At 44.8% G+C, this 27,726-nt stretch overlaps 1 protein-coding gene across 1 annotated transcript; it reads right to left on the bottom strand.

The window, feature by feature from the left end:
- Window positions 1-506: 506 nt before the first annotated feature.
- On the bottom strand, window positions 507-27,720 carry cdkl5 (cyclin-dependent kinase-like 5). Its single transcript, XM_034528004.1, has 20 exons — window positions 27,691-27,720; window positions 17,828-17,873; window positions 17,613-17,749; window positions 17,101-17,221; window positions 16,935-16,994; window positions 15,974-16,064; window positions 13,588-13,690; window positions 12,849-12,935; window positions 12,125-12,205; window positions 11,817-11,986; window positions 10,818-11,168; window positions 10,165-10,667; window positions 9,073-9,413; window positions 7,632-7,733; window positions 7,228-7,333; window positions 6,494-6,629; window positions 5,797-5,902; window positions 2,508-2,669; window positions 1,319-1,567; window positions 507-911 (listed from the first exon to the last, which is right to left on the bottom strand). Exons 3-20 carry the CDS (start codon window positions 17,706-17,708, stop codon window positions 507-509), a joined length of 3,270 nt encoding a protein of 1,089 aa, XP_034383895.1. The 5' UTR covers window positions 17,709-17,749; window positions 17,828-17,873; window positions 27,691-27,720.
- Window positions 27,721-27,726: the final 6 nt, after the last annotated feature.

Raw genomic sequence — 27,726 nt, forward strand, 5'->3', positions numbered from 1 at the left:
TTGATATAAATCTCTTTTTTTTTCTTATTAAATATCAGAGTTTGAAAAACATTTGAGTTCATTGGCCACTGGAGTGTGACTGCGGCTGTCTGACGTGTTGCTTTGCTGTAGTGTCCTGTGAGCACAAGATGGCAGCAAAGAGGCCACGTGGGCAGTGTCTCCTTGACAGGGAAAGATCAGCTTATTCTAATGTTCTAACCTTGTCAAGTAGAGAGAGAATAACATACAACGGATACAGTACCGGCTTCCCGGGAGGGAATGGGCCTCTTTCCAGTCTTTGATTCCCTAAACAACACTGTTACTGGTCTTTGGCCTCTCGTGGTCAGAGACAGGAGCATCAGCACGCAACTGCGTTTCTGAACAAGGACTCGATCCAGTGAAATAGGCTTTTGTGTAAACTTTTACTACAGTACCGTGATGTCTGCGTCTGGCAGATGCTTCCAGGATGGAGACGAAGTTGGAGGTGGCGTGTGTTAGGGAGAGGGAGGGGAGGGAAGGGGAGGGGCTTACAGCGCGGTCTCCTTTAGGTCGTTGAGGTTCGGCATCCTGGTTCGGGAGGCTCGGGTAAAAGTGGGTCCGTTCTGCCCCGGTTTGATGCCCAGCTGCTCGGGGGTGAACTGAGCGCCCTCCGCCCGCTGTAAGGCAGAAACGTGCCAGCTGGACTCGATCTGTCCGGGGAGGGGGTAGCTGGGCTTGCGGCTCTTGGCCTGGGCGGAGCTGCTCACCCCCGAGTGGCCCCTGCTCTCGACGTGCCCTCGACCCTCGGAGTAGGCCGCTTTGGACGAGGGCTGAGGGGGGTTGGGGAGGGGGGCTTGGAAGCGCAGGTCTGGAGGAGGAGGAGGAGGCTGACCTTGATTTGATGATGAAGGGGAGAGGTGAAGGAGCCTGCGGAGTGACTTGAGTGGTTGACTCTGTTAGGAGAGAAAGAGATACAGTGGATGAAAGAGTTAGTGCGTTAGTCCATCCACCCTGTCTGTGTTCTTTCCTAGTTATGATCTACATCCCTAAAGTAAATGTAGAATTGTTGCTGGAACAGCGTACATATGAACAACTCTTGGTGTTCCTGCAAGGCCAATTCTCCCTTTGAATTCCAGTTGGAGACTATAAGGAGCTGTATTAGACTTCACATGGCTGTAATGGTTTTAAAATGTTTTCTTTAAATAAATTACCAAGCAATACCATAACAACATTTGTCCTTCACATTTCACATATCATGTGCAGAGAATTATGTGACTTACATTTTTGTATTATTGACTGATGCTAAGGGTCTGTTTGAGAGTATTTGAGTGTCTCCAGTGTGTGACATTAGGCTACATACCTGAGAGTGCGAGTCCACTGGTTTGTCTGGTTGCCAGTCATTCACTCTCTCCCTCTCCCTCCCTCGTTCCCTCTCTCTCTCCCTCTCTCTTTCTCTTTCTCTCTCTCTGTCCCGGTCTCTGTCCCGGCTCTGTTCCCGCTCCCGGTCTCTGTCTCGGGATCGCTCGCGGTTTTTCCGTCTGCTGCCGTGGTGAGAGGACGACTTGGAGCTCCTCTGCAGGGACAGGTGTTCTTGTCCGTTACCAGGAACCTGACATTTAAAAAAACAATACAAAATTAAACACTTTGTGTAAATGTCTCTGCGGCAAGGTTACCACACTTTATCATACAATACTTGTCACTCAGATCACGGTGAGGCTCTTCATGCACCTCTGGCAGCACCAGATGAAACACAAAGAGTATGTGATGGTGATAAGTGATTACCTCGTACAGAAACTATAATATACAGTTGGGCTGCAACTAATGATTCATTTCATTCTGATTTTGGTTTATTAATAAACTCGTTTAAGCTATAATATGTCAGAACAAGTTCAAATTTCGATTAAATTAACAATAATATAAACTAAACTAAATGCAAATGATCATGAGCATCAATATTATCTATAATATTTGGCTTTTTTAATTGTCTTCAACAATTACTAAATTATCAATCTGTTGGCTGAGAAGAAGATATGTAGTCGCTTTTAGCCAGGCTAGCTGCTTCCCCCTGTTTCCCCAGTCTTTGTGCTAAGCTAAGATAACCTGCTGCTGTCTGTTGCTCCATGTTTAAGGGACAGACATAAGAGTAGTAAGTAGTATATCGAAACTTCCCATCTAACTCTCAACAGAGAAAGCGAAAAAAAAAAAAAAAGGCCAACTATTGCTTCCTGCAGCGCAGAGTCCATCAATGTGTCCAGTCTGAGTTTGCATGCACGAATATGTTCATGACCGTCATACGATGTTTTGAAAAGGATGAGTGTTGTCTCACAAAATGCAATTTGAATACAAAAGTGACTGCATTCGACAAACGCTGTAGCAAAGACACGATGGACGCACAGACACCGTGCAGCGTTAGGACCCAGAATGAATATGAAATCCTTTCAAATTGCAATGTTTCTCAGTCAACTAGTCATGAAGCGCTTTCAAAAGCAAGTGATTCTGGCGAGGGCGGTGCGAGTTAACATGCAGCCGGAGGGTCGGGGTTAGATTACTGGTGAGGCAGGGTAGGGCGCGGTAGGCTGGTGCTGTGCCATGGGCGAGGCGACTACGGGCAGGACTTTGACAGCCGAGTTGTGCTTTAAGCTGTTCTTTGAGCTAAAGAGCGGGAAAAGGCTTTTCCTGATGCTGGGGTTCCTCCCGTCCTCCGTGTCCGTCTGTGGGGCAGAAGACGCACAGCCACAACCCTCAACACAAATCTCTGACGGAAAACAGAAAAAAACTATGCTGACCCATCTGAATGAAATACCACTTAGCAATAGATACAAAGAGAAGAATCAATAATAGCATGCACATCTGATTAAGAAGGTCAGACCAGCGTTCAAGGGTCATTCTGTTTTGCTGTTTTGGTTATTGTTTTAATAACATCGTGTTACCGGAACCTCCACAATCAGACAGGTTGTAAACATTCTGCAAGGTTATCGAAACCACTTGGTTTGGAGCTAAAACTGAAAGTGTTTCCAATGTGTTGGTGTGACGGCTGGGGCGTGGTTAGGCTCAGCTGCGAAGGGGAGTGGCTCAGGGAACAATTACCGGGAAGAGGCCTAATTGGTCTCAACTGCAGGAGATCAGAGGTTGTGTGTCTCTTCCCTATATAGGGATGGAGGCACGGGACAGGAGAGCAGAGGCACAGTCTGCCAGAGACAATAAAGAATATTACTTATGATACCCTGAGTGTTCTCATTCCTTGGTTCTAAGGGCGGGGAAACTCAGGGAAAGTGACAGGAGCGTCCAACGTGGGGGTGGAGTGGGCAGTCCATGTCCTGCCTCCTCAGACAGCGGCCCTGGGGCTCCCTCCGACAGCCCAGCACAATTATGCGGCTGTTCGTAAAGCTGTCATGGATCGGCTGGGACTGACCCTGCAGGACCACCGGCGGAAGTTCCACGAGGCAACGCTGGGGCCCAAGGACCCGTCCTTTGCGTACGCGCACCATCTGGTGGTGGAGAAGGTTGTCCCGATCCTCCGACCTCAGGCACCCTTCCCAACTCACAGGGGGTCCCTCAAACATCAAGGCAGGAGTGTTGGAGGTGTGGGCAGCCCGGACAGGGTCAGATGATCCGGGTTGCCGGCTCTCCAACACCCTTCCCCGGTCACATGGTATAGAATAAAATACTGGACCGGATAATGACCTGATGTTATTGGCAGGGCATTCGGGCAGGATGTGCGCCATTGGCGTGCATCCTGCCCGGAGTGTCAATTGGGAGTGTCAATTGGTAAACCACCCGGCCATTCCGAGGGTGCCTTCGTGGCCTCTGCCATTAACGGAGGTACCATTTTGAGCGAATCGGCATGGACCTCATTGGGACGTAATTGGGATAAATGGCTTGATTCTCTGTTGTTTGCAGTGCGGGAGGTCCCCCAGGCCACCACGGGATTTTCTCCCTTTGAACCGTTCAGCGGGAAACCACGGGGGTGCTCGACCTCATTAAAGAAAACTGGGAGGAGGGGCCGAGCACCGTAAAAGTGAGATCCAATACGTCCTGTTCCACACACTGGGTCAGGTCACGCGAAAATTTGCTCCAGGCCCAGGAGCGTCAACAACGGCTGTACAACAGAGGAGCCAGGCTGAGACAATTCACACCAGGAGAAAAGGTACTTGTATTGCTTCCTTCTTCCCGCTCTAAACTCCTCGCCAAGTGGCAAGGGCCCTTTGTGGGAATTGGCTGCTATGCTGGAGATGGGGGTAATACAAGAGTCCTGCAGTGCCTGTTGTAGCCCCATCCTTCTTGTTGTCAAGAAGGATCTTGTTGTCAAGAAGGATGGGTCTATACGGTTTTGCATGGACTATCGCAGGGTGAAAGATGTGTCACGTTTCGATGCTTACCCAATGCCTTGGGTCGACAAACTACTGGACTGCCTTCGCACTGCGCGTTTCTTTACAAATGAAGATTGTATTTAACCAAGGGCTACAGGCAGATTCCAGGGAAAAAATGTCCTTCTCCACTCAGTTTGGTTTGTACCAATTCACCACGGTTCCCTTTGAGTTGTTCGGGGCCCCAGCCACTTTTCAACGCCTCATGGACCGGGTGCTGCGCCCACATTCTGCATATGCTGCTGGCGCCTACTCGGATGATGTGATCATCCACAGCTCCACCTAGGAGCTTCCCGGCCTAAGTCAGGCGGTTGGGGTATGTGGTGGCTGGGCCGTGGTTATGCTCAGCTGCTGAGGGGAGTGGCTCATCGAACAGGTGCCGGGAAAAGGCAAGGGATCAGAGGTTGTGTGTCTCTTCCCTATCTTAGGTGCAATAGGCATGGAGACGCGGGACAGGAGAGTATAGACAAAGCCAGAGAGAATAAAGAATATTGCTAATGATACCCTGAGTGTACTCAATCCTTAGTGCCGGGGGGGGAAGGGAGACCCAGGGAATGTGACAGGAGCGTGGTACAGTTGGTAATAATCAATTATGCTTCCATACATTTTTTGCACTGCACATCTTCAGTTTGCACATAAAAAGAAAAAAGAGCAGAAACACTGATAATAATAAAAAGGCAAAAATGGAAAGTTGGTGGATCGATAAAAAGAAGATGCAACCAAGGGCAGAGGAAAAACCGACTTAACGAGTCAGTCACGAGGTCCACAAAACACCGTCCACTCCACTGGGAAGATGAGAAACATCCGATCTGTGTGGACCAATCAGGAGACGGCATCCTTCCTAACTAATAGATAATAGATTCATGCAACATTTCCACTGTTTTGAGTTTGAGTGGCATTCTTTTAATTCCATCATCTCGTTGCAATCCTCTTCCTGTGCAGTGGTTTAATGGCATAGAAAATGAACCCCCCCATCTCTTCATCTCCAACTCCTAATAGTGGCGTAACAATAGTGGAGGTAACTATGTGTTTATTTGCATTTTCTTAATGTAATGTTGCTCAGCTCTGATTACAGTTTGGGTACTCATTTTACTGATCATGTTTACCAGATAACTTTGAATTATTGGGTCTTTTTACAATCTGTCTGATAATCCGACTTCTCGTGCTTCTTTGTCTCATTGTAGTGATGCCGCTGTGTTCCCAGATTTTAGCGGTTTCTTTAGTGACTCTAATGTTATTATTACCAACAGGAATGATGGCAGAAACTGTGAAAAATAATAAACCCTTAAACACCCTCGGTATTAAATAGCAGTGTTCCTTCACACCATGAGTTAGTTTTTAAGCACAAATAAACACCGATGATACAGATAATCATGTTCTACAGTATTTACTATGCACTAAAATGTACTTTATAAATAACCAAAGGAAATATGTCTGCGTGTGCTGGATGAAATTGCTTAAATGCTCTTACTATTTGCGTCTTCTTCTTTTTCTTCTTGATGGCTCTGAAGAAGCCTTGTTTTTCCTTCTCTTTGGCGGGCTCTGGAGGATTCATGACCATTGCTTCTGCGGCAGTCCTATGTGGCAAATGTGGAGAACATTGTTCCCGCTGTATGGCTCATGTTTATAATTACAAGTTTATGGATTAAATGGTGACTTCCTATCAGGTATGTCTCATATGCTGCGGTAAGTAATAGAATAAATATACAGTATGAAAAGACACTGGTCCTAAAATAATTATTATCATTATCATTATTCACCCCGAGAACAGAAAGATTAACAAACTGAAAATTAAAAAAACAGCACAATGAGATAGTGTTTCTTGTTCAATTCATTTAGATCTGCCCTTTATTATGACAATATTTACAGTAAGTACTGTAAATAAATTGATTCTTTTTCCACTGTCAACACAAGAGAGAAAATATATATTTTTTGTGTGTTTTCAACTCCATTCATTTAGAGACTGTGATAGTGTATGTCCGCTAGTTTTAGACACACTTTTTTTCATTTCTCATTAGATGTCTACCTTTGAGGTCAAAGCACGCTGTGTTGTAGAAGCTCAGTTCCTTTTTCACAACAATAAACGTTGACAGTTTCCTGAATGTACATCTATGCTGTGGTCACGGTCACATGCCACGGAGGTTCACAAATAAACAAGCAATCATCACCAGTCAAAAGCCGTCTGTCGTTTCGATTGATTGACCATGGAAAGAGGGTCTCCGGGTACAACGGGTACGACCGGCCCTCGGCCCTGCACGACACCGTCATGGAAAGAGGAGGAGTTGTCTGGTCTGGGGGAGGGGACTGAGGAGACAGGCGATGGACAGACGGTTATTAAAATGTGTGGTAGCAATCAATGATGTTTGATGTGTTCCGGGAGTAATTCCTCAATCTTTTATTTTGCTGCGCTTACATTTGCCAAAATCCACCATGTCTGTCTATTGAAGCCCAAGTATAATTGTTGTTGTTCTTTGGTTCTAAAATGTGTCGAACAGTAAGAAACCCCAAACATGTGTGTCAAACTGAATGTGATGTCATGTCATTTGGCAAGTCACTAAATTAACTGAAAATTATGGCTTAAAAGAAAACCAGCATTGTTCTGACACACTTGTATTTTGTATCTTGCGGATATATTTTGTGGATATATTTGTGGCCGTATTTTTTTATCCATTTCTTTTATTTTATTTTATTTAGTTTTAGCATTATTTTCTTTCTTCTTTTTAAATGGCCTCCTGTGTTGCAAATTGTTTCACTACAAACACGATACAAAGTGCATCTGGTCGTTGTCCAAAAATGTATGTTACAGTTCTAAAGCCACTGTGATGTCCATATCAACTAAACTAAACAAAGAAAGCCGGTACTTCCTTGTTTCTGTTGTCTCTGTGTGATTGCTGCCCCTTACCTCGGTAGAAGCTGCCTACTCTCCGAGGCATGGACTCAGTGAAGATCATCCGGTTCTCCTTAGAGGAACCTGCATCCTCCACATGAGGGTCGTGATACATGCCGACCTAAGAGACGCACACGTCATGCGGACACACAAACACACAAGTACACACATGGACACAGGACCATACGAGGTTGCTCAGCATCTTCATATTTGTGATCAATAATCTCATTGAATCCCACTTTTAGCGCTTTCTATCACATTCACAAGACAATAGGGACAATCTTAGAGCTTTTCAGCGATGTTACATTTATACCAGCGACAACGTGCGGTGAAGCTGTTGTAGGAACAGAAAAAGCTATGGAAACAAGCGGTCAGAAGAGTGAACTGGCTGGAGGAAGGGAGGAGCCAGGGGGTCGGACCTCGTTTTTAGAGCGCTGTGTATGAAAAGCAGCAGTGTTGTCCCTCGTAGAGTCTTTGATGGGAGCACAAGGGTGGCTCATGTCTTTAGGGGACTGCTCACTCTGTTGAGGAGACGGACAGGCGCAGGTCAAAGCAGACTGGAAAAGCAGCGTGAAGCAGTGGCAAAGACAATGTGAGACAGTGACAGTCCCTGCACACACACACACACACACACAAATGCATACACACATACACACTCACACACACCCATATGCACACACACATATGCACTCACACATGCACACACACACGCATATGCACACACACACACACACACGCATCAACTTGTGACACACACACATTGTCAATACATGTGTTAAAGGAAAGATTCACCCTTCGACACTAATGCATCAGAAAATAAAAATGCCTTTTTTCATTAATTCCCAACATTTCTCAGATCCACGTTGAACAAATCCTAGTAAACGGCTTTAACTTCGGGAGGAGCGCCTCAGTGAGGGTGGAGCAACTACAGGTTGTCCAATACTTCCTACATTACATTTCATTTCATTATGGCCGCTTGAGGCTACTGCTTGTGGAGAAATTGGGTTCAAATGCCAGGTTCCAGTGAATGTAATAATTGACGCCCCCCTCCTGCTGGCCACACTGTCATCTGCATATTTATTGCCTCTTGGCTCATCTTGCTCATTACTTAAAACGTTATCCATTAACTAATCAGTTGTATTTCTGTAGTTTTCCTTTTAAACTTTGTGTCCTCTTGGAATATTTGTCCTTCATATATCATGTGTCTCCCTCTTTTATTTATTGTGCAACAGAAACAATTAATAAAGTTATACATTGAAGATAAATAATCATTTACATTTAAAAGATAAGAAACCTAATAATTATTTATAGCGTTTTATAATTATTTATAACACAATCACACCGAAAGTCAAACCGGCCACAGATGTTGCTGTTACCATGGAGACGCTAAAAAAGAAGGATAAAAAAGTATTGTATCCATGGTTTTGGAAATACCCCCATCTCTTTTTACTTTAAAATCATTTTGCAGGAATAGACTGACATTTTTTTTACCAATAGAGTTTCAACCCTTATTTTTTACTTTTTAATTGATCTCCTATACATTTAGGTTCATTTAGGCCCAAAAACTGCTTTTCAAAAAGAAAAGAAAAAAGGTATTTCCTTCACAACTGACACCTGATGGCATTAAGATGTGACTTCAGAGATTCCTGTGTCCACTATCATTTGTTTTTTTGAGCATCAACAAAAGGCAAAAAGGGTCCCGCACTATATTCATACGGACCGGCTGCTTCGATGACCCTGGCAGCTCTGGTCTACATTTGTCTTTTTGTAGAGAAAACCCATCATTGTTCTTACAGTATTGTTTTAGGGAGAACGTTTCCTTTAGCTCCCACCACACTCACAGGACTGTCCGCCACTAACCCTCGTCATGTCATCCGTGCAGTCCTCTCTGGACGAGCTCACTGAGTGTCCAGTGAGGGTGGTCCGGTGCTGCAGCTGGGGGGAGAGGAGCTGCAGGCTACTGGCGCGCGTCGGTATCGCCTGCCCCGGCGGAGGCAAGCCCGCCATCCCACTCTCGATCCCGTGTGGTCGGTGGCGCTCCCTCCTCACGTACATGGAGTGGCGTTGAGGCCGTTGCTGCGAGGAGAAGGGGGAGGTGTAGCCCAGGCCATAATGATAAGACTCATGCGGGGAAGGCAGAGTGTGAGTGGAGGGCATCCCTGCTCCTCCCGGGTCTAAGAGCTCCGGAGCACCGGCCTCCTCTGGAACAGAGTGGAAAGATGGAAGTCATGAGAAGGCATTTGGTTTGATCAATCGTTCAAATCATTATCAATTGTGTGAAAAATGCCCACGACCTCTGTGACACCTTCAAATATCTTCCTTTGTTCAACCAAAAGTCAGAAGTGTCGAGTATTTCAATTACAGACATAACACAAAACAAATAAATGAAGCTGGAACCAGCAACTTTTTGAAATTTTGTTAGATGGATTTACTGAAATGATTAATCAATTGTCAGAATTATCAATGAACCAGCTAATAATTGCAGCACCACATGTCAAAGTTGTCATTTATGTCATGTCAGCCATTTGAATTACTGTTTCATATACAGATATTATACTGGGAACCTGCCATAACGCTAAGGACATTTTTTCATATTTATGAAAATGAAATTGACTTAAAACTTTTCAATGTACAGAAAACTCTCATCTTGTGGTCCGGTTCCCAAAGTTTAACCAGACCTAGTGACCATTTTAACAGCTCTGCATGAAGACATGCACTCAAAGTATCTTACCGTTTTCTCTGTGGGGATTATGAAAGTCATGGGTAATATATTAATAATGTAATGTTTTATGATGGGTGAGGCGATCTACTCATGATGAATATAAATACTTTTAACCTTGAACAAGAGTGAAAAATGGTCTGGTTGAGGCCTAAAGCTAAAGGCACATTTTCATTCTTAAATCAGGACAATAAAGTTGATTCTTGAATTCAAAATGAGGCTCTCACACCTACCTGGTGCTAGAGGTTTATGTCTGGATTTGTGTCTGGATGAGGAGTCCAGCGTGCTGCTCTCCATGCGGACATTGGCGCTGCTACGAGAGGCGGGGCTGTGCCCCGATCGATCACTGTGCCGAGCGGAAGGGCTGCCGGGCGGCCCTTGGGGAACTGAGGGGGCGTTGAGGTCTAAACAGCTGGCAGGGAAGAAGCGGGCCCCGGGGCCCATCCCTGCTGTCGTGTTGGAGTTAGGGTCATCTGGGTGGAGTCGGCCGTCGCTGAGGTTCCCCACAGATTTGGCGTCGCTCAGCGCACTGTGGCTCTTGGACAGGCTGAGGTAAGAGGCCGAACTCTTCGAAGAGGAGGACATGGATCCATGGGCAGAGTCGGCCATGTTGTGGGTGTGTCGGCAATGTTGCTTCTCTGCTCCAGACTGCAGAGTGTTGGTCTTGCCTTCCAGGAAGGTGTGGCGTCCGGCCTGCTGCTGCTGTTGCTGCTGCTGCTGTTGCTGTTGCTGCTGCTGCTGCTGTTGCTGCTGCTGCTGTTGCTGTTGTTGCTGTTGCTGCTGCTGCTGTTGCTGCTGCTGCTGATGGTGCTGCTGCTGCTGCTGATGGTGCTGCTGCTGCTGCTGATGGTGCTGCTGCTGCTGCTGATTATGCTGCTGCTGCTGAGAGCGAGACGAGCTGGGTTTGCTGTGGCCGTACTTGGCCCCGTGTCCCTGGTCTGGCAGCTTTGTGGAGGGTCCCAAGCTGAAATCAAACTCTGTCTTGCCTTTGGCTTCTTTGGGGCTGAGGAGATGTGGCAGGTTGTTATTAGCCAGATCTTTGTTGGACGAGACAGAACGATTGAGGGTCTGGGACATGTACTGGGCCTTGGGGTGGAGTGTCGGACTTAAGCTGGACGGAGCCGGTTTGTTACCGTTGAGGAAACTCTTGTTGCCGAGGTGATGGAGGTCTCCATGGCGAGGGAGGCTAGAACATTCTTTGCTGGTGGAGCGACGGCTCGTGCTCTTAGTGTGACTCCTGGAGGGGCAGAACACACTTCATCTTTGTGAACGTTGCACAAACCTGCACTTAAGGCTCTTATTCCAACAATCCTACTACTGCTTGGAAAAAAACCCACTTAAGTTGGAATAAATCTTTTTTTTGGATGGGACATCTTTCAGGAAATTATGCTTGTGTCAAGCAAGGACTGCGGCCATAATGCGAATGGTTGTGATTTATTCCCTTTCTAATAAAAATTCTGAATAAAAGTCTGTGAAGTGCTTTGAATCAAGTGCCACCTAAGTGTCATAAATGTTCTTTTACGGAACATCCTGATGGCAAATCTTTTAAGTATTATTAAGCAAGCCCTGTGCATATCCACAGCATCAAGATGACAATGATGAAGAGCCAATTTGGGGCTTGAGAGGTTGTACTCTTTCTAAATGTAGGATACATATATATTTATATATACAGTATATGCGACAGGTGTCTAGAGAAGCTTTGAATGAGGGTTGGCTCACACAATGACACCTATGGAACCATATACTGGTTGTACATGTACAGTGACATGATAAAGAGTTTGTTCTACCCACAGTTAATCATGCCCTAGTGTTTGGAACTAAAATATGATCGTAAGTAGGCTGCATGTTGAAGCTGTGACAGAGTGTATAAATCAAGGAGTCGGACCTCGTGGGGACTGTGTTCTCTCCATGATGGTGTGTTTTCCTCTTGGAGGAGCGTGGCGGGTTGGGAGACGCAGGAGGAGGCCTCTCTGCCTGCCTCAGAGGCAGGAAGGCCGGATGGTTCAAACTCTGCTCCGTCAGATAACGCTCAGTCGGGTTTAGCAGCAACAGGTTCTGATGGGAAACGTGTATTGATACCAATGTGAATTATTGACAAAGGTTAACAGGAGCAGAAGAGGATGGATTAAGGATGGATAACACAACAGGTCCATGTAAATTCAATTGAATACGTTTTGAGTTTGAGTCTTTTACCTTCATCAGATCCAGCATCAAACCACTCAAGATGCTTTGGTACCTTCTCTCCAAAGTCTGAGGATGAGCGACTGAGGGAAACTGGCACACGCACACACACACACACACACACACACACACACACACACACACACACACACACACACACACACACACACACACACACACACACACACACACACACACACACACACACACACACACACACACACACACAATCACATTTATATTGAAACTGAACTTTTCAGTGCATTGGAAATTACTATTCGGATTTCCAACTTACAGTAGATGTTCCTGCCAGTAAAAAACATCTCTCAGTTCAAATCACACAGAAATCTATCACTGGATCACACTAAACAAACTACCAAATCCAACACACACACACACACACACACACACACACACACACACACACACACACACACACACACACACACACACACACACACAAAGTCTTGTTCGGCCTTCTGGGACATTTTCTCTTGTTGCTAAACTGAACACCAACCACCTATCTCATGAGTCATAGCAATCCACTCAGTCATGGTGCTGGGAACACTGCCGAGAGAGAGATGGAGAGAGATAGAGAGATAGAGAGAAAGAGAGACAGACAGAGAGACAGACAGAGGGAGAGAGAGAGAGAGAGAGAGAGAGAGAGAGAGAGAGAGAGGGAAAGGAGGTAAAAACAGGGAGGAGGTGGAGGAGGAGGAGGAGAAACGTTTCCTACCCTGATTCCATGAAAGCGAGGGTTGTTGTAGAAGAGTTTCATCTGCTCTGCTGGAAGTGGCCCCAAAACCTTCTGGATGGTGAAGAGCTGGAGGTAAATAAAATGATGCAGCGTCACAGTTAATATAGTGTGACACATTTGGAGGTCAAAAATGAATTTTCAGCCTAAACCTTTACACCAATATGGACAAGTGCTTTAGGTGTTGCAAAGGACATTTTCAACTATATGGTGCATTTCCATGGCAACAAGGCAAAATCGACCTGTTCATGAATATCATGTGAAACGATCGAACATCTACTTTTATTTTTTTATCAACAATACGGATATTGCTTTTGTCATGCTCGTAAAGCTGAATTAAACATCCAGCAGTTACAGAGCAACAGGAGCATTCATTTAGATTGTGAGTTGATAAATGCAAGTCTAATATTCACAGTCCTTTCACCAACTCCTTCAGGAAGTATAACCGTCCCTTTAGCGGCTAAATGCTCCACTGGGTTCACCGGCTAGTTGCTAATGTTGTCTTTTAAGAGATTCTTGCTGAAAGCAGCTGCCAAAGCAAACCAAAAAGTTTGTTTGATGCATACGTCATTCTTCAGGTGTTGGATCAAAACAAAACATTTTTATCTCACAGGGTGTTTTGGGTTTATTGTGTCTGAATGAGAGGACCAACAAATACTATTCGGTTGATTCTTCAGCTAACGGACTAACGGACTAATGGACGTCTTGTTTCATTACCAACCTGATCTATCTCACTCTCCCCTGGAAACAAGGGCTGTCCGTCACTCAGCTCCCCGAGGATACACCCCACCGACCACATGTCCACCGCCTTTCCATAGGGAGCCCTGAGATAGATAGAGAGAGAGAGAGAGAGAGAGAGAGAGAGAGAGAGAGAGAGAGAGAGAGAGAGAGAGAAGACTATTATGAGTGGAGCGGTGGTGGTGAAGGTGATGTTACTGGTGGCGGGGCGGTAAAACAAAACCATGAACGCTGTGTTCCTGGTGGAGACGCGCATAAAGGAGATGGTCATTTCTGAGGGAACGGAGCTGAAGGCTCTGGTGAGAAATGGCGAGAGATCTGGCAGCAGAGAAGCAGAGGAGCTGTGGTGTTGGAGGGAGAGAGTATTTGAGTGGGCGGCATTCAAACGCTGTCTCAATAAATGTTCCAGGGCATTTACTAAATCAGGCTACAGCAGTGAGGCTAGATGGCGTTCAGCTGTCTCCAAGCTAGAATGGACATTCAATGCAGCAAAAAGCCTCGAAAAAACCAGACAAGAAACGGAACGTGTGTGCTTTGTGCACGATGTCATCCTGTTAAAGCCTCATCAGCTCTTTTTGTGGAAAAGAGTAACACCTATTTCCCGACGGATCTGATGATTTATGGGACTGAAACGTGTGCACAAAAACACACACAAAACATTACATGTAATAATAATAAATAAATAACACAACAATGTAAAAAATACATTACAGAGCTCACCAGATCCGCCGTTTTTTTGTGTTCTTTTGGTTGTGTACATTGACTTCATTTCCATAAATGTTATCTTGAGAAAGATTCCCTATACTTCCAAAGATACATAAACAATTAAACATTGGATTGTCTAAACATCAAGATGATTTGGAGACACCAGATTTCACTAGACAGGGACAATATGTTCGATGTGAAATGTTGTTCCCAGAACTGCTAATATCTAGGTGTAGCATATTTTAGTGTGTCAACAACTTACACAGTCTCATCCTGGAGATGCATTAATCTGCAATGCCAGATCATTCTGGACGAGAGCTGCAAAATTCCAAAAATATTCTAGGTGGAAATTGAAAGTTATGGAAATTGACCGAGTATGATGGGAAAATATGCCCAGACTGTTACTACTATATCATAAACAGACATAATCCATTCATCTGTCAAATACACACAATGTGAAATGTGCCATGTGGCGAGCAAAAGCTAGCAACAAACTAATGATGAATGCTACTTTGAACATTTGAAAGTAAAGTCATTTATACATGTTTGACAATGAGGAATGAATGGAAATAGATAGATTGATTAATTGCTTAATTATTCCTCAATTAGTTGCAGGGCAATCAAGCTGCTTCCCATGTGGTAACAGCTAGCTGGCAAAAACTAGCAGAAGGTGTTAACAAGTTGTAAAGTGTGTACTTTGCTTTTGGCTAATATGTGCTGGTTAACCGTAATATCATAAAACAAATCAAATATATCCACCACAGTAATGTAACCAAAACTTACATGAAAGCATGTAGTCTTTTGGCTCAGTGCAGAAGCGTTGGCAGTAGTGTGGGCTGCACATGTGCACTGTGCATGCAGAGGGTTGAAACTTTACTGAATTCTTATTTCTTGCCATGCTGGAACAACATCTGAGTGTGTGATGGGAGAGCAGCTGAATGCAATGCTCGGTTATAATTCAATTAAATGGGTTTACTTTTAATTAAAACATGTCATAAGATCTGGTATTATTCGTTCTCCCCAAAACAAGTTCACCAATAAAAAAGTATGATTTTTATATTGAAATTGTGCAAACAATTCCAAATAACTGAGCTTAATTTCTCTTGGAAATTTACCGAAGATTTTCCGGCCTTTTGCGAGACTATTTTTTACACAATTGACCGAAATATTCAACCTGACACATTTGGGATTTTTGCTCTGTAATGATGATGAATGGTTTAGTTACAGTTTCTTTAATATCATTATACAACTTAGTGTCTTCTTTATTAGACTTTCATTCTGTCACGATAAGCCGTTGACAACAGCTTTTTGTTCCACTGTTATTGCCCTCATGTTACCTGACCTAAATTATTCTTTGACAGATTTTTAATTTGGGAAAGTGAGAGCACTGGATCGATCGACTGATAACTGAACTGAGGTATTTTGGACGGTAGAGAAAGTGATGGATCGGTGTGTCCCAGTCTTATCCAAAAACTGGTGCCGAACTGAATGAGGTCACTCCCTCGTTCTCCTTGTTTCTCACGTAGTGTCACACACACACACACACACACACACACACACACACACACACACACACACACACACACACACACACACACACACACACACACACACACACACACACACACACACACACACACACACACACACTCACACTCACTCACCCCAGCAGCAGCTCAGGCGAGCGGTACCACCTTGTAGCCACATACTCAGTGTAATTGGCATCTGTTCCCTCAGACAGGTTACGAGCAAAACCTGAGCCAGAGGAAGATAGAAATTAATACATCACGTAGATACTCGTACAGTTTTTTTAGACATCCAGCTCTGTGATAAATACAAATGGCTAATTAGTGAGAAGAAAGTGCAATGAACAGTCAAATTGTTTGGACAGGGACAGTAACAACATGGCCATCATCCCATGTGACCAGACTCTAATTAGTTATGTCACTGCAGGCGGGCTGAGGCTATGCTTTAGATAACTGGTGCACATAGAGTCCATTTTAAGCACAAGAAATCACAATAAACAGAATGTCAGCTCCAACAGTGAATAACAAACAAATCTCACCCCGGCAGACTCAGTAGGATTGCATTAGAAAGAAATATGCAAATCTAACTGACCGTTTGATTTAGCAAACAGATGTAGAATATACCTGGGAGACTGTAAAATATTTTTTAAAAGTATGCTGTATCAATACAATCTTTCAGTATTTTACAGAGGAAACAGGAGCCCAACATTAACTGGACTTTTTTGACATATAACTTTGGTGATTAATTGGGCGTTTAATTGAGCTTATTGGCTCCTTTCCAGTGGCAGAATTGATCCTCACAACTCATTAACGGTGGGATTTATTTCACAGAGAACCGAGCCCAAGAAACCAAACTGGCAAAACTGAAATCCTCTATAACTGCAAAAATCACAGATAATTTGACAGCTATACGACAAATGTGCACATGTCTAATAAACCAGTTAAAGCTGATTCAGGCTGTCAAACAAATACTTAATCAATTCCCTTTATTGGACATGGGCAAACATGGAAGTACGTTTATTTTTTTACCACATTGCACATGTAAATCTCAACAATTCAACGTGACAAATATGGCTGAGGGACGAGACCAAAGACTCACCAAAGTCACAGAGTTTGAGGACATCCTCGGAGCTGATGAGGAGGTTCTCCGGCTTGATGTCTGAAACACAGACAAAAGGCACATTTTAAAACGCAACAGCAGACTAAGTGACACTGACACTTTTGCAGCAGATACATAAATATAGAAGGAAAGATACACTCCTCACCTCTGTGTACGATCTCATTCGTGTGACACCAGTTGATGGCTTTGATGAGCTGGTAGATGTAACTGCGGACTTTGTCAGGCGGTGCACCGTTGGGCAGTTCCTCTAACAGCTCCAGCATGTTCTGCAAACCACAAGAGAAAGCTAGGATGTGTGGCTGCAGGTGTGACATTGAATGAGATCGTCCTTGATCATTCTTATATTGGGGGGATTTCTCTCCTCTTTCCTTCTTTCCTTTTTAAACCCTGAACAGGAGAGTAAGAGGACACCATGCTGAAGTGACTGGAGTATGAGAATAAACCTGTCATTAAGTAAGCACTTGTCTAGATACCCTGGCAACACAGTGGGGAATACCATTATTCACCAACAGCATAGTTCATACGTTGCCATGGTGATGCTTTTCTTTTTAATGCTTAACTGAGCAGTCTCAGCATCCTGAAACTGGGATCCTGGATACAGCAGAGCGGAGATAAGAATTCATGTGTGCATGTAACATGAAGTAATGATGAGCTGACCCTCTCGACGTATTCGAAGACGAGATAGAGTTTCCCCCTCCTGCGAAAAGCCTCCTTCAGCTCCACGATGTTGTCCTGCTTCAGTGTCCGAAGCATCTTCAGCTCCCGAAGCGTCGTCTCCTTGACCTCCTCATTTTCTGCGCGGAAATGAAAGAGACAAGAGATGATACCGCCGCTCCTCTTTCTCTCCCTCCTCATCTCCCTCCCTCACTCACCTTCGCTGTCTTTGAACTTCTTAATGGCCACCAGCTCATTGGTTTCCTGAGAAGATATGAGGACGTGCGTTGTGTTAGGAAGAAATAAATCAATGTGTTGGGTCAACAAAGCGGCTTTTTCTGAGATAGATGGCCGGATAGAAACGTTCAAATCAGATGGAAAGTGTTTGTAGAACAAAAGGTGAAAAAGACAAATAAGAGCAGGTGCAGATATTTTATTTAATTTCCTGCCCACTTGAACAAAAAAGATTGGTGCCCATTTGTGTGCTCTCCTTTCAATTATTTTACCACAGGGCTTTCACAGACAAAAAGCCCTCTAAACTCTTGGCATAGTTAATATGCATCATAGGTTTCCTTCAGCTTCTTGCAGGTTGCTTAGTTGACCTTGCTGAATTTTACAACTTGGTGTGGATGCAGATTCAGAGATTTGCCGTGGCTTTGTTTCAAAGGCTGTGCTGCAGTATAAACTGTACTGGGAAACAATAAAAGGGTTTATGTTTTGGTGCATCATTTTACGGGTCAAGAACATGAGATATGTGTTTGCACACAGGGTACTGATAGAAGGATAGCACATGTCTTCATATACTCTTTATCTGGATTTCTGCTGCCTTCATTCATGCTGGGGGGTTGGGGAATTGGGTGAAATGCAGCCACTTTGATGAGCTTTGCCAATAAACTGGGAAGGAAGAAACATCTGTTTCAAGGTCAAACCTTCTCCTATAGTGAAAAAGATTGCGAGGTTATACATAATCCTAGACAAATAGCTTTGGATGGAGAATGCATCACACACATTGCACTGCTAGCATGTAACAGCGTGAGCTTTTTCCCAATACATCTTATGTCTCGTCTTTTTTGCTGACAACAGCAGCAATTTTATCCATGCTTCTAAAACTGAGTGGGGTCATTGAGTGGACCGATCATTGCTTTAGCCTGTGTAACAGTCATTGCTCTGTTCTTACCGTTTCCCTGCGCAAAGTAGTTCCTGTTTTATCTTGAAAGACTAACTCCTCTTGACGGTTCACGGCCTGCCTCCTTGATTAGTTTCACCTGTCCCTCGTTAGCCCTGCACTCACCAGACCTCTGCTCATCTGTTCCCACTTCCCCCATTAGTCAGTCACTGTATATAGCGGGCCACTTCCTTTTCCTTTCTTTTTTTTGGGTGGTGTGTTGTCTTTGTCCCAGCAGTTGTCTGGAAGTTTACACTCTTTTCCTACTTCCTTCCTGCCTTCTGGGCAACATGCCTGTATCCTACAGGCTGTAGGCTACTTCCTGCTGCTGTGTCCTCTGCATTTGGTTTCTTCTCTTGATCCCTCCTCTTCATACCGTAACATGTCACTAGCTAACGTTTCAAACTGTTTGAACTACAGCTTTCAGATATCATGCGCATACGTAAACTTATGTTTGTATATTTTAATTTACAGCAAGGTGTGTGTGTTCATTTCTAAATACTGTGAAATATTTGCCCACATTGAATAGATGGAAAACCTGTCTGGTTAATCTGAATGTTGGATGCTAAGGCTGGAGTGGGTGACAACAGCGGTCCAGAGAGAAGGACGCTCTCTGTCCTCTGCGTGCTCCTCTATTGTCCTTTTGTTTACGGAGGGTCTGACAACAGAGTCGGCCTCAGTGTCAAAGAGGCCACGCGCTGAGGAGCTGCACGCCACAGCCAGCGCTCCGGCTTACACAAGCCAATTGTTAACAACTCTTGGTTAACAAACATGGAGTTATAGCCCTGAAACGTACACTTAATCCTGAACGTAAAGTTGGTTTCCAGTGAAGGGAAGTATGTCTGAATGGCAAACCGGGTGATTTCCTGTTTTTACCAAGCAAAAACAGGAAAAACAGGTGACATTTCTAGCTCTGTGGTAGCACCTTGTAATGTGCTGATGATGCCGTCGCTCATGTGTGACATCTCTGCCCTGGACTGATTTACCTTTTTGAGCCACTGTTAAGTCAGCATACCTAAAAATAGCCTCGAGCATGCACATTTTCTGCTGATGACATGAGCAGCGCCAACGAGTAAAGCTTGATCATTTCACATCAGCCATGATGTGTTGCTGTACTGTACATAAAGAAATGCAGGCTACCATACGTTAGAAGTGGTGCTGTTGCTGCTCTTTTCAAATCAATCCATACCATAGAGGTCATCATTATTATGCTAATAGGGGAAAAGTGGAAATTATTAATGGACCCCATTTGGAGAGCCAATAGGACTGGCTCTCTTTTTGTGAATGTTAAATGGACTGCAATTATATATTAGAGCTTATCTACATTACCGGATAAAGCGCTTTGCAATTGGCTTTAACTCATGGGCATTATATATCATGGGTATTATAGTTATTTCAGTCTCCCCCTCAAAACCCATTTTGTTTTCCTTTGGCCCTTTATCTTTATTTCGTCTTGGTTTATCCTCGTGATTCAACTTACAGTTGCAACCGGTTCATGACATTTTGTCTTTTTTTGTTGCAAACATGTTATGGCGAGGTGTCACTTGAATAACCAGTAAAATACCTTGTTAACTTTATATTAAATAAAAGAAAACACAAGGAAGTCACAATACTGCCTTCTGCAAACTAGTAAACAATGGGTGGTTGGTGTATAAAGAGACTACACACATTTAAACATCCGGATTTGACAAAAAACTAAATGTTCATCTCTTATTTCATCCATTAAAAATGTCTTCATTTGGCAAAGAAAAGCTGATTGATATTGGATTGTATAATGACCACACTGCTGTTCTTATGCTCATCAAAGCTGTATTCAAAATAAAACCGCTTCAAACTACGACAAAGCCTCAGTTAAAACTAAGACAAAATTATTTATATCACTGTTGCCATTGATATGTTTAGATTTCTTTCAAACAACATATGGCAATCAAAAGGAACTCGAGCCCAGGTTGATGTCCTCAAATGTCTTACGTTTCACCAGCTGTCAATGAACTTTAAACTGTGAAAGTAAAGAAAAGCAAAATTGTTTTACTTGACCAACCGCTTACATAATTACTCAGTTATGAAAGAGTCAGTGGTGATCAAGCACCAGTGATTAAAGAGCATCACTACAATACAGCCCGGCGTTAATGTGTCGCCACCGGGAAACGGTGGCTATAGCGTGTAGGTTGAGCTATTGTCACTCCCAACACACAAATTCAAGATAACACATAAGCCTCCACATACACACACCCACATACGCTAATACAACACTTCCATAAAGTGGCAGAACATTGCACAAACGCCAGCACACGTTGGCTCGGCTAATTAAATGTTCCCATCAGACACATACTGTACTGTAGAGTATACACAATTTATAACGGCACACACATTCATAATGCATTTATTTCCTTGGTAGTGCAGTTAGTCTCTTCTGAGTCAACTGGTTGGGTTTCAGCCCCGGTGCCATGATTCCCTCACGCAGGTTGGCTGTCGACTCCTCACAGGGTGACCCATTTACCGTCAGCATAGTCTCCGTATTCAGTACCTTCCTCTGCACCTCCTCCTCTCCATCACACACACACACGCACACACACACACAAACACTCTCTGCAACCCTTTTCTCTTTTGCCCTGCTTACAGCTGAGAAAAAGTAAAAATAACTGCTCTCTCACAGCAAAGCTAAAAAGCTTTTATTGCCATGGTCTGAGTTGTGAAAATGAAGCCCCTACAACTGTTATATAAGAGGGAATCATGTCACCTCTTCGTGAGTTAGGGCAACAGAAAGGGTTTAACGTGACCGCACTTTGACAGCTTGCATCTAAATTTTTATGAAATGGAGATTCGCTGGCAACCAAATTCACGCTCCAATAAAATCGAAATGAGATTGAGACGGAAACATTATGAATTCCTGTTATTGGCTTTGGCCCGAGCTTGAAAACATATTGTGGTTCAGCCACATTATACACACAGCTTGTCATTTCTTTAATGATTGAGTTGTCCCACTTTTTTTCCCACGCGGTATTGAGCGATATGACACATCTTCTGTCGCATTCATGACACAGAATAGAAGTCATAATCAATAACTAGAAGCTTCTGTCTCTCCCGCTCTCGATTATCAAAAGCAAAGCAAAGATGGCTGTCGCATACAAATAACAATCAGCAAGCCAAGTCATTCTTACTTGCATGTGTTCCTTTCTAAACTAGTGCTGATACAGAGAACATTTGTCTCTCAAATGCAGCCTTTTACAAACAAAGTCCTTAATCCGCACGCACACACACACACACACTGAGACAGGCATCTTCAACTTCAGAAGACGGGAGGAATGTGACAACTAATTTCAGATACATTCACAGTCGCTTGCATTTGAATGCGTCTCACAATGTGGATTGCCTTTCTAGAGTTCCTCTTTTATCCGGTTCGTTACTTCCGATCTCACCATCATGTTCTGCTTACCATGTCATTTTGCATCTATAGCGTTTCACTCAATGTATATAATTTATGGCTCATTTGAAATGTTCATGAAGCGTACAGCTTGGAGAAAAAAGTGCAGTGTCTAAAATGAAAGAAACATGCACAAATGGCATAAGGGACCACGGGGCAAACACCAAGCACTCCCAGCACTTTCAGTACTCCCAGTACTGCATAATGAATAAGCCCAGTTTAGTTCATCTGTCATACGAAGCAGTGTTTGCTATCGAGCATATCTTCGGAACTTCACTCTTTACACGTTATTCATTTTCACTAAGGATCGAGGGCAAGGGAACAACAACGATGGCCAAAAATGAAATCACATTTACTCTTTTCTCCGAGGAGCACATTGAGCGGCATTAAACATTTAAGAAATGCCTTTCTCCTCTCTTGTTGACTCTGTCACTCCTCCCACAGTAGTCCTCTCTCGCTCTCCGTGTGGAGTGAGGTGTTTTTCACAAATATATTATGTCCATAAATGTGCTGACAGAAGGAATGATACCAAATTAGACCCGAAACATGTACTTCTATGCAGTCACTGCAAGACATGAACCGTCACCACAGAACGTTTTTGATTCATGCAGCTCAGCGCGGCTCAGTTGGATCCGGTGGAGGGGAGTGAAAGTATTTCCACACATGACATAAAAATGTTGATACACAATCTGAGTGGCCTTCAATTATCACTGTGAGCTCTGAGTAATAAGCCTAACGAGCAGCAGCAGTGAGTGCTGCAGGGTGGTGAAATAACATTTAATTTAATATATATATATACACAGTTACAGTTAATACTATCCTATAAAGACACTATAACTGGTTCTTTTTGTAAAGATGCAAATTCAACAATACGAACAAAACAATAAAACATTTGTTGTTGTATTATCATTACTATGGAAATAACTAACTTTAATGTGTTATTTGCTCAATTGATTTAAATGTTGAAAACTAAACCTCAGCCATTGGTAGAAACTATGATACAAAGCTATTTACTTCTATGAGGCAGCGTTTCCCAAACACCTTCCTGCATAGAAGTGCTTCTTAGAACTAAATTAACTTTTGTAACAGTTGTGAATATTGGTCAATGTGACAGTATTAACCGACTAACTTCTCAAGCTGATGTCTGGTATAACAAAAATAGTGCCTCGGGCTTGATGAGATGAGAATAATGGCTGTTATGCTGATGGTTATGGTTTTGTTTCAGCAGTACTCAATGTGATAATGTTAGTTTTTTGATAGCTGCTCAGACTCTTTTGTGTGAAGAGTCCCTGAATTATTTTAATTACAACTTCCAAGTCTTAAACTAATGAGTCTTCTCTTTCTACATTCAGACAGAGAACTGCAAAGATATCGCAAAAATAGTCTTAAAACGGTACAGTTCTGGTATGGTTCTTGAATATCATCTGATATATTCACAATATATAATGAGGAGAAAAAAAAGAAACTAGAATATGTACGCATATATATTTAATATGTACGATGTGTCATATAGCAATGTAATGCCATGTCTTGGATGGGTCACCTGTACAGTAACTGCTTCTTTCATTCAGATTAAACTCAACATAACTTTATTAACGAGGCCTTGAATGTGGGCGATTACAATCGTTGCCGTAATCTGCCATTAAACCAGTTACTGTCTGATCAGGCCAGGACATCCGTTTGGTGTTTCATTCATAACAATGTTGATGGATTGAAAAGATTGTTTTCAGCCTTTGAGATTTGTCTGTCGCTGCTCTCTTTAAAACATCACACAGGATTGACAACGTGTCAAAATGTCTCTGTGTAGCAATTACATTGTAATAATGACACTTGTCGTGTACATTCATTCTGCTAGTTCCAGAGTTCAGAGGTGACCTTGATTAACAGCCATGACAGGATCTGGTTTCCTGGTACTGTCACTGTGTGTGTGTGTGTGTGTGTGTGTGTGTGTGTGTGTGTGCGCGCCATGATGGCAGAAAGTGGTCCTGCAGACACCTACTACAACGGGAACAGCCACTGACTGAAGTGTTACTGAGTAAATGACATGTAATGTAATGTAATGTAATGTAATGTACCTTTGCCAGGTGTTTTTGACAGTTTGCAGTCAGTAAATGTTACACGTGTGTACCATAAATATGTCGTCATAAATATGAAGGTAGTCTTCGTGACATCACCCACAGGCTGTGGTGAAACCCGCTATCTTTTTCCGTGACAACAGAAATGGGCAAATAGGTGGATTGTCCGTGGAGCTGAGTGACGCAGCTGAGTGACACCTGTCACTCAAAGTGGCCACACCCTCAATTATGCCTAAATTTAAGCCTCAATATAATGTTGTGGTGGCTGGGGCGTCACCCTGTGGACCCACCACCTGCAGGGAGAATTATCGGGGTCTGGTGCTATGTAGACCGTGCGGCGGGCCAGGTGGGAGACCTGGGTGGGCCGATCACCGGTGGCATAGACTAGCTCTAGGGACATGGAACGTCACCTCACTAGCGGGGAAAGAGCCAGAGCTGGTGCAGGAGGTGGAGCGGTACCAGCTAGATATAGTTGGGCTCACCTCCACGCACAGCATGGGCTCTGGAACCAAGCTCCTGGAGAAGCTTTGTCCTTTTCTGGAGTTGCCCAGGGTGAGAGGCGCCGGGCGGGAGTGGGAATACTCACGAGCCCCCGGCTGAGCGCCGCTGTGTTGGAGTTTTCCCCGGGGAACGAGAGGGTCGCCTCCCTGCGCCTACGGGTTGCGAGGAGTAAGGCTCTGACTGTTGTTTGTGCTTATGCACCGAACAGCATTTCGGAGTATCCGGCCTTCTTGGAGTCGGTGGGAGGGGTCCTGGAAAGGGCGCCGCCTGCCGACTCCATAGTTCTCCTGGGAGACTTCAACGCTCACGTCGGCAATGACAGAGAAACCTGGCGGGGCGTGATTGGGAGGAACGGCTTGCCCGATCTGAACCCGAATGGTGTTTTGTTGTTGGACTTCTTTGCTAACACCATGTTCGAACATAAGGTGGCTCATAAGTGTACCTGGTACCAGAACACCATAGGCCGGAGATCAATGATCAACTTTGTAATCGTATCATCTGATCTGCCGCCGTATGTCTTGGACACTCGGGTGAAGAGAGGAGCAGAGCTGTCAACTGATCACCACCTGGTGGTGAGTTGGATCAGATGGCGGGGGAGTCGGCTAGGAAGACCTGTCAAGCCCAAACGTGTAGTGAGGGTGAACTGGGAACGTCTGGCAGAGGATCCTGTCCGGGAGGTCTTCAACTCCCACCTCCGGAAGAACTTCTCACAAATCCCGAGGGAGGCTGGGGACATGGAATCCGAGTGGACCTTGTTCAAAGCCTCTATTGTGGACGCAGCTGCTCGGGGCTGTGGCCGGAAGGTCATCGGTGCCTGTCGTGGCGGCAACCCGAGAACCCGGTGGTGGACACCGGGAGTGAGGGAAGCCGTCAAACTGAAGAAGGAGGCCTTTTGGGCCTGCCTGGCCCAGGGGTCTCCTGAAGCAGCTGACGGGTACCGGCGGGCCAGAAGGGCTGCAGCTGCGATGGTCGCGGAGGCTAAAACTCGGGCATGGGAGGAGTTCGGGGAGGCCATGGAGAAGGACTTTCGGTTGGCCTCAAGGAAGTTCTGGCAAACCATCCGACGGCTTAGGAAGGGAAAGTAGGGTCTACCCCAGGCTGTTCTCAGCAGGGGGGGGGAACTGCTGACCCGGACTGGGGACATCGTCGGGCGGTGGAAAGAGCACTTTGAGGAACTCCTAAACCCGGCCAACATGTCCCCCGGAGAGGGGGCAGCGCCGGAAGACTTTGGGGTGGTTTCACCCATATCCCTGGCAGAGGTCGCTAAGGTAGTCAAAAAGCTCCTTGGTGGCAAGACGCCAGGGGTGGATGAGATCCGCCCTGAGATGCTGAAAGCGCTGGACATTGTTGGGCTGTCTTGGTTGACACGCCTTTTCAGTGTCGCATGGGGGTCGGGAACAGTGCCCATGGACTGGCAGACCGGGGTGGTGGTTCCCATCTTCAAGAAGGGGGACCGGAGAGTGTGCTCGAACTATCGTGGTATCACACTGCTCAGCCTCCCGGGAAAAGCTTATGCCAGGGTGCTGGAGAGGAGGCTGCGACCGCTTGTCGAACCTGCGGATTCCGTCCCGGTCGTGGAACAGTGGACCAGCTCTTTACCCTCGCAAGATTACTGGAGGGGTCCTGGGAGTTTGCCCAACCAGTCTACATGTGCTTTGTAGACCTGGAGAAGGCTTTCGACCGGGTCCCTCGGGGGTTTTTGTGGGGGGTGCTGCGGGAGTATGGGAGTATGGCACGGGCCATCCGGTCTTTGTACGCCTGCAGTAGGAGCTGTGTTCGTCTCCTCGGTAGTAAGTCAGACACGTTCCCGGTGGGTGTTGGCCTCCGCCAGGGCTGCCCTTTATCACCGGTCCTGTTCGTGACCTTCATAGACAGGATATCTAGGCGCAGCCAGGGGGCGGAGAGGATCCGGTTCGGGAGTCTCGGGATCGCCTCTCTGCTGTTCGCTCGGACCGTGACCTCCAGCATTCACTGGGGCGTTTTGCAGCCGAGTGCGAAGCAGCAGGGATGAGAGTTAGCACCTCCAAATCTGAGGCCATGGTGCTCTGCCGGAAACCGGCGGATTGCTCCCTCCAGGTGGGGGCAAACTGCCTACCCCAAGCGAAGGAGTTCAAGTCCGTCTTGGTGAAGAGGGAGCTGAGCCGGAAGGCAAAGCTCTCCATTTACTGGTCGGTCTACGTTCCAACCCTCACCTATGGTTACGAACTCTGGGTCGTGACCGAAAGAACGAGATCTCGGATACAAACATGGGGTCTATAAAGGATTGACACATGCTTTTAGCACATGTGTGTCGGCTTTTATTTTTAACAACAAAGATTGTAATGAAGGCCAAGTTAGAAGATGGGTGTGATCCGAGCAAGGGCACTTGAAGTAGGGTTCAAGGAAGTGAGGAAGGGGACATTGGCCTTCCCTCTTTACACATATGGCCTCATTTGGCTTCGCAGTCGGTTTGATCCCATCGCGTGATGGTCTCTAGTTTTCTTTAAACTACGTTTTAACAAATACTCCTGACACCAGACCATCTGAGAAATGAAATGTGCGGGAGCTTTTTGGAAAAGTCGTTGATAAAATTTAATAACTTTAGCATGCAGAGGGACCACAAAAGGAACCCAGTACGACAGGGATTTGTAGGAAAAGTCAACATGGTTACGTTCTAAATAATGTGAGAGAATTGTTGAAACATTGCCTTTGCTTGATAAACAAACCCTGCAAGAAGTGGAAGATACAACAGCATTTTAGTGTTTCCCAGTGTATTAGAAGTAGAGTAGAGGAAGATAATTAATATATTAGATATTTACATTTGATTCTTCATCATCGTCTGATTTTATTATTGAAACACATTGACTTCATATCACAATGATGCAAACCATAAATATATTTTTTACAAATGACCAGAAAGGAGAAAGGCTGTCTTACCTTGTGCCTGCACTTAAGCACCACTCCATACGCTCC

This window comes from Cyclopterus lumpus, chromosome 3, assembly GCF_009769545.1.
Source record: "Cyclopterus lumpus isolate fCycLum1 chromosome 3, fCycLum1.pri, whole genome shotgun sequence".
Classification (NCBI taxonomy): Eukaryota; Metazoa; Chordata; class Actinopteri; order Perciformes; family Cyclopteridae; genus Cyclopterus; species Cyclopterus lumpus.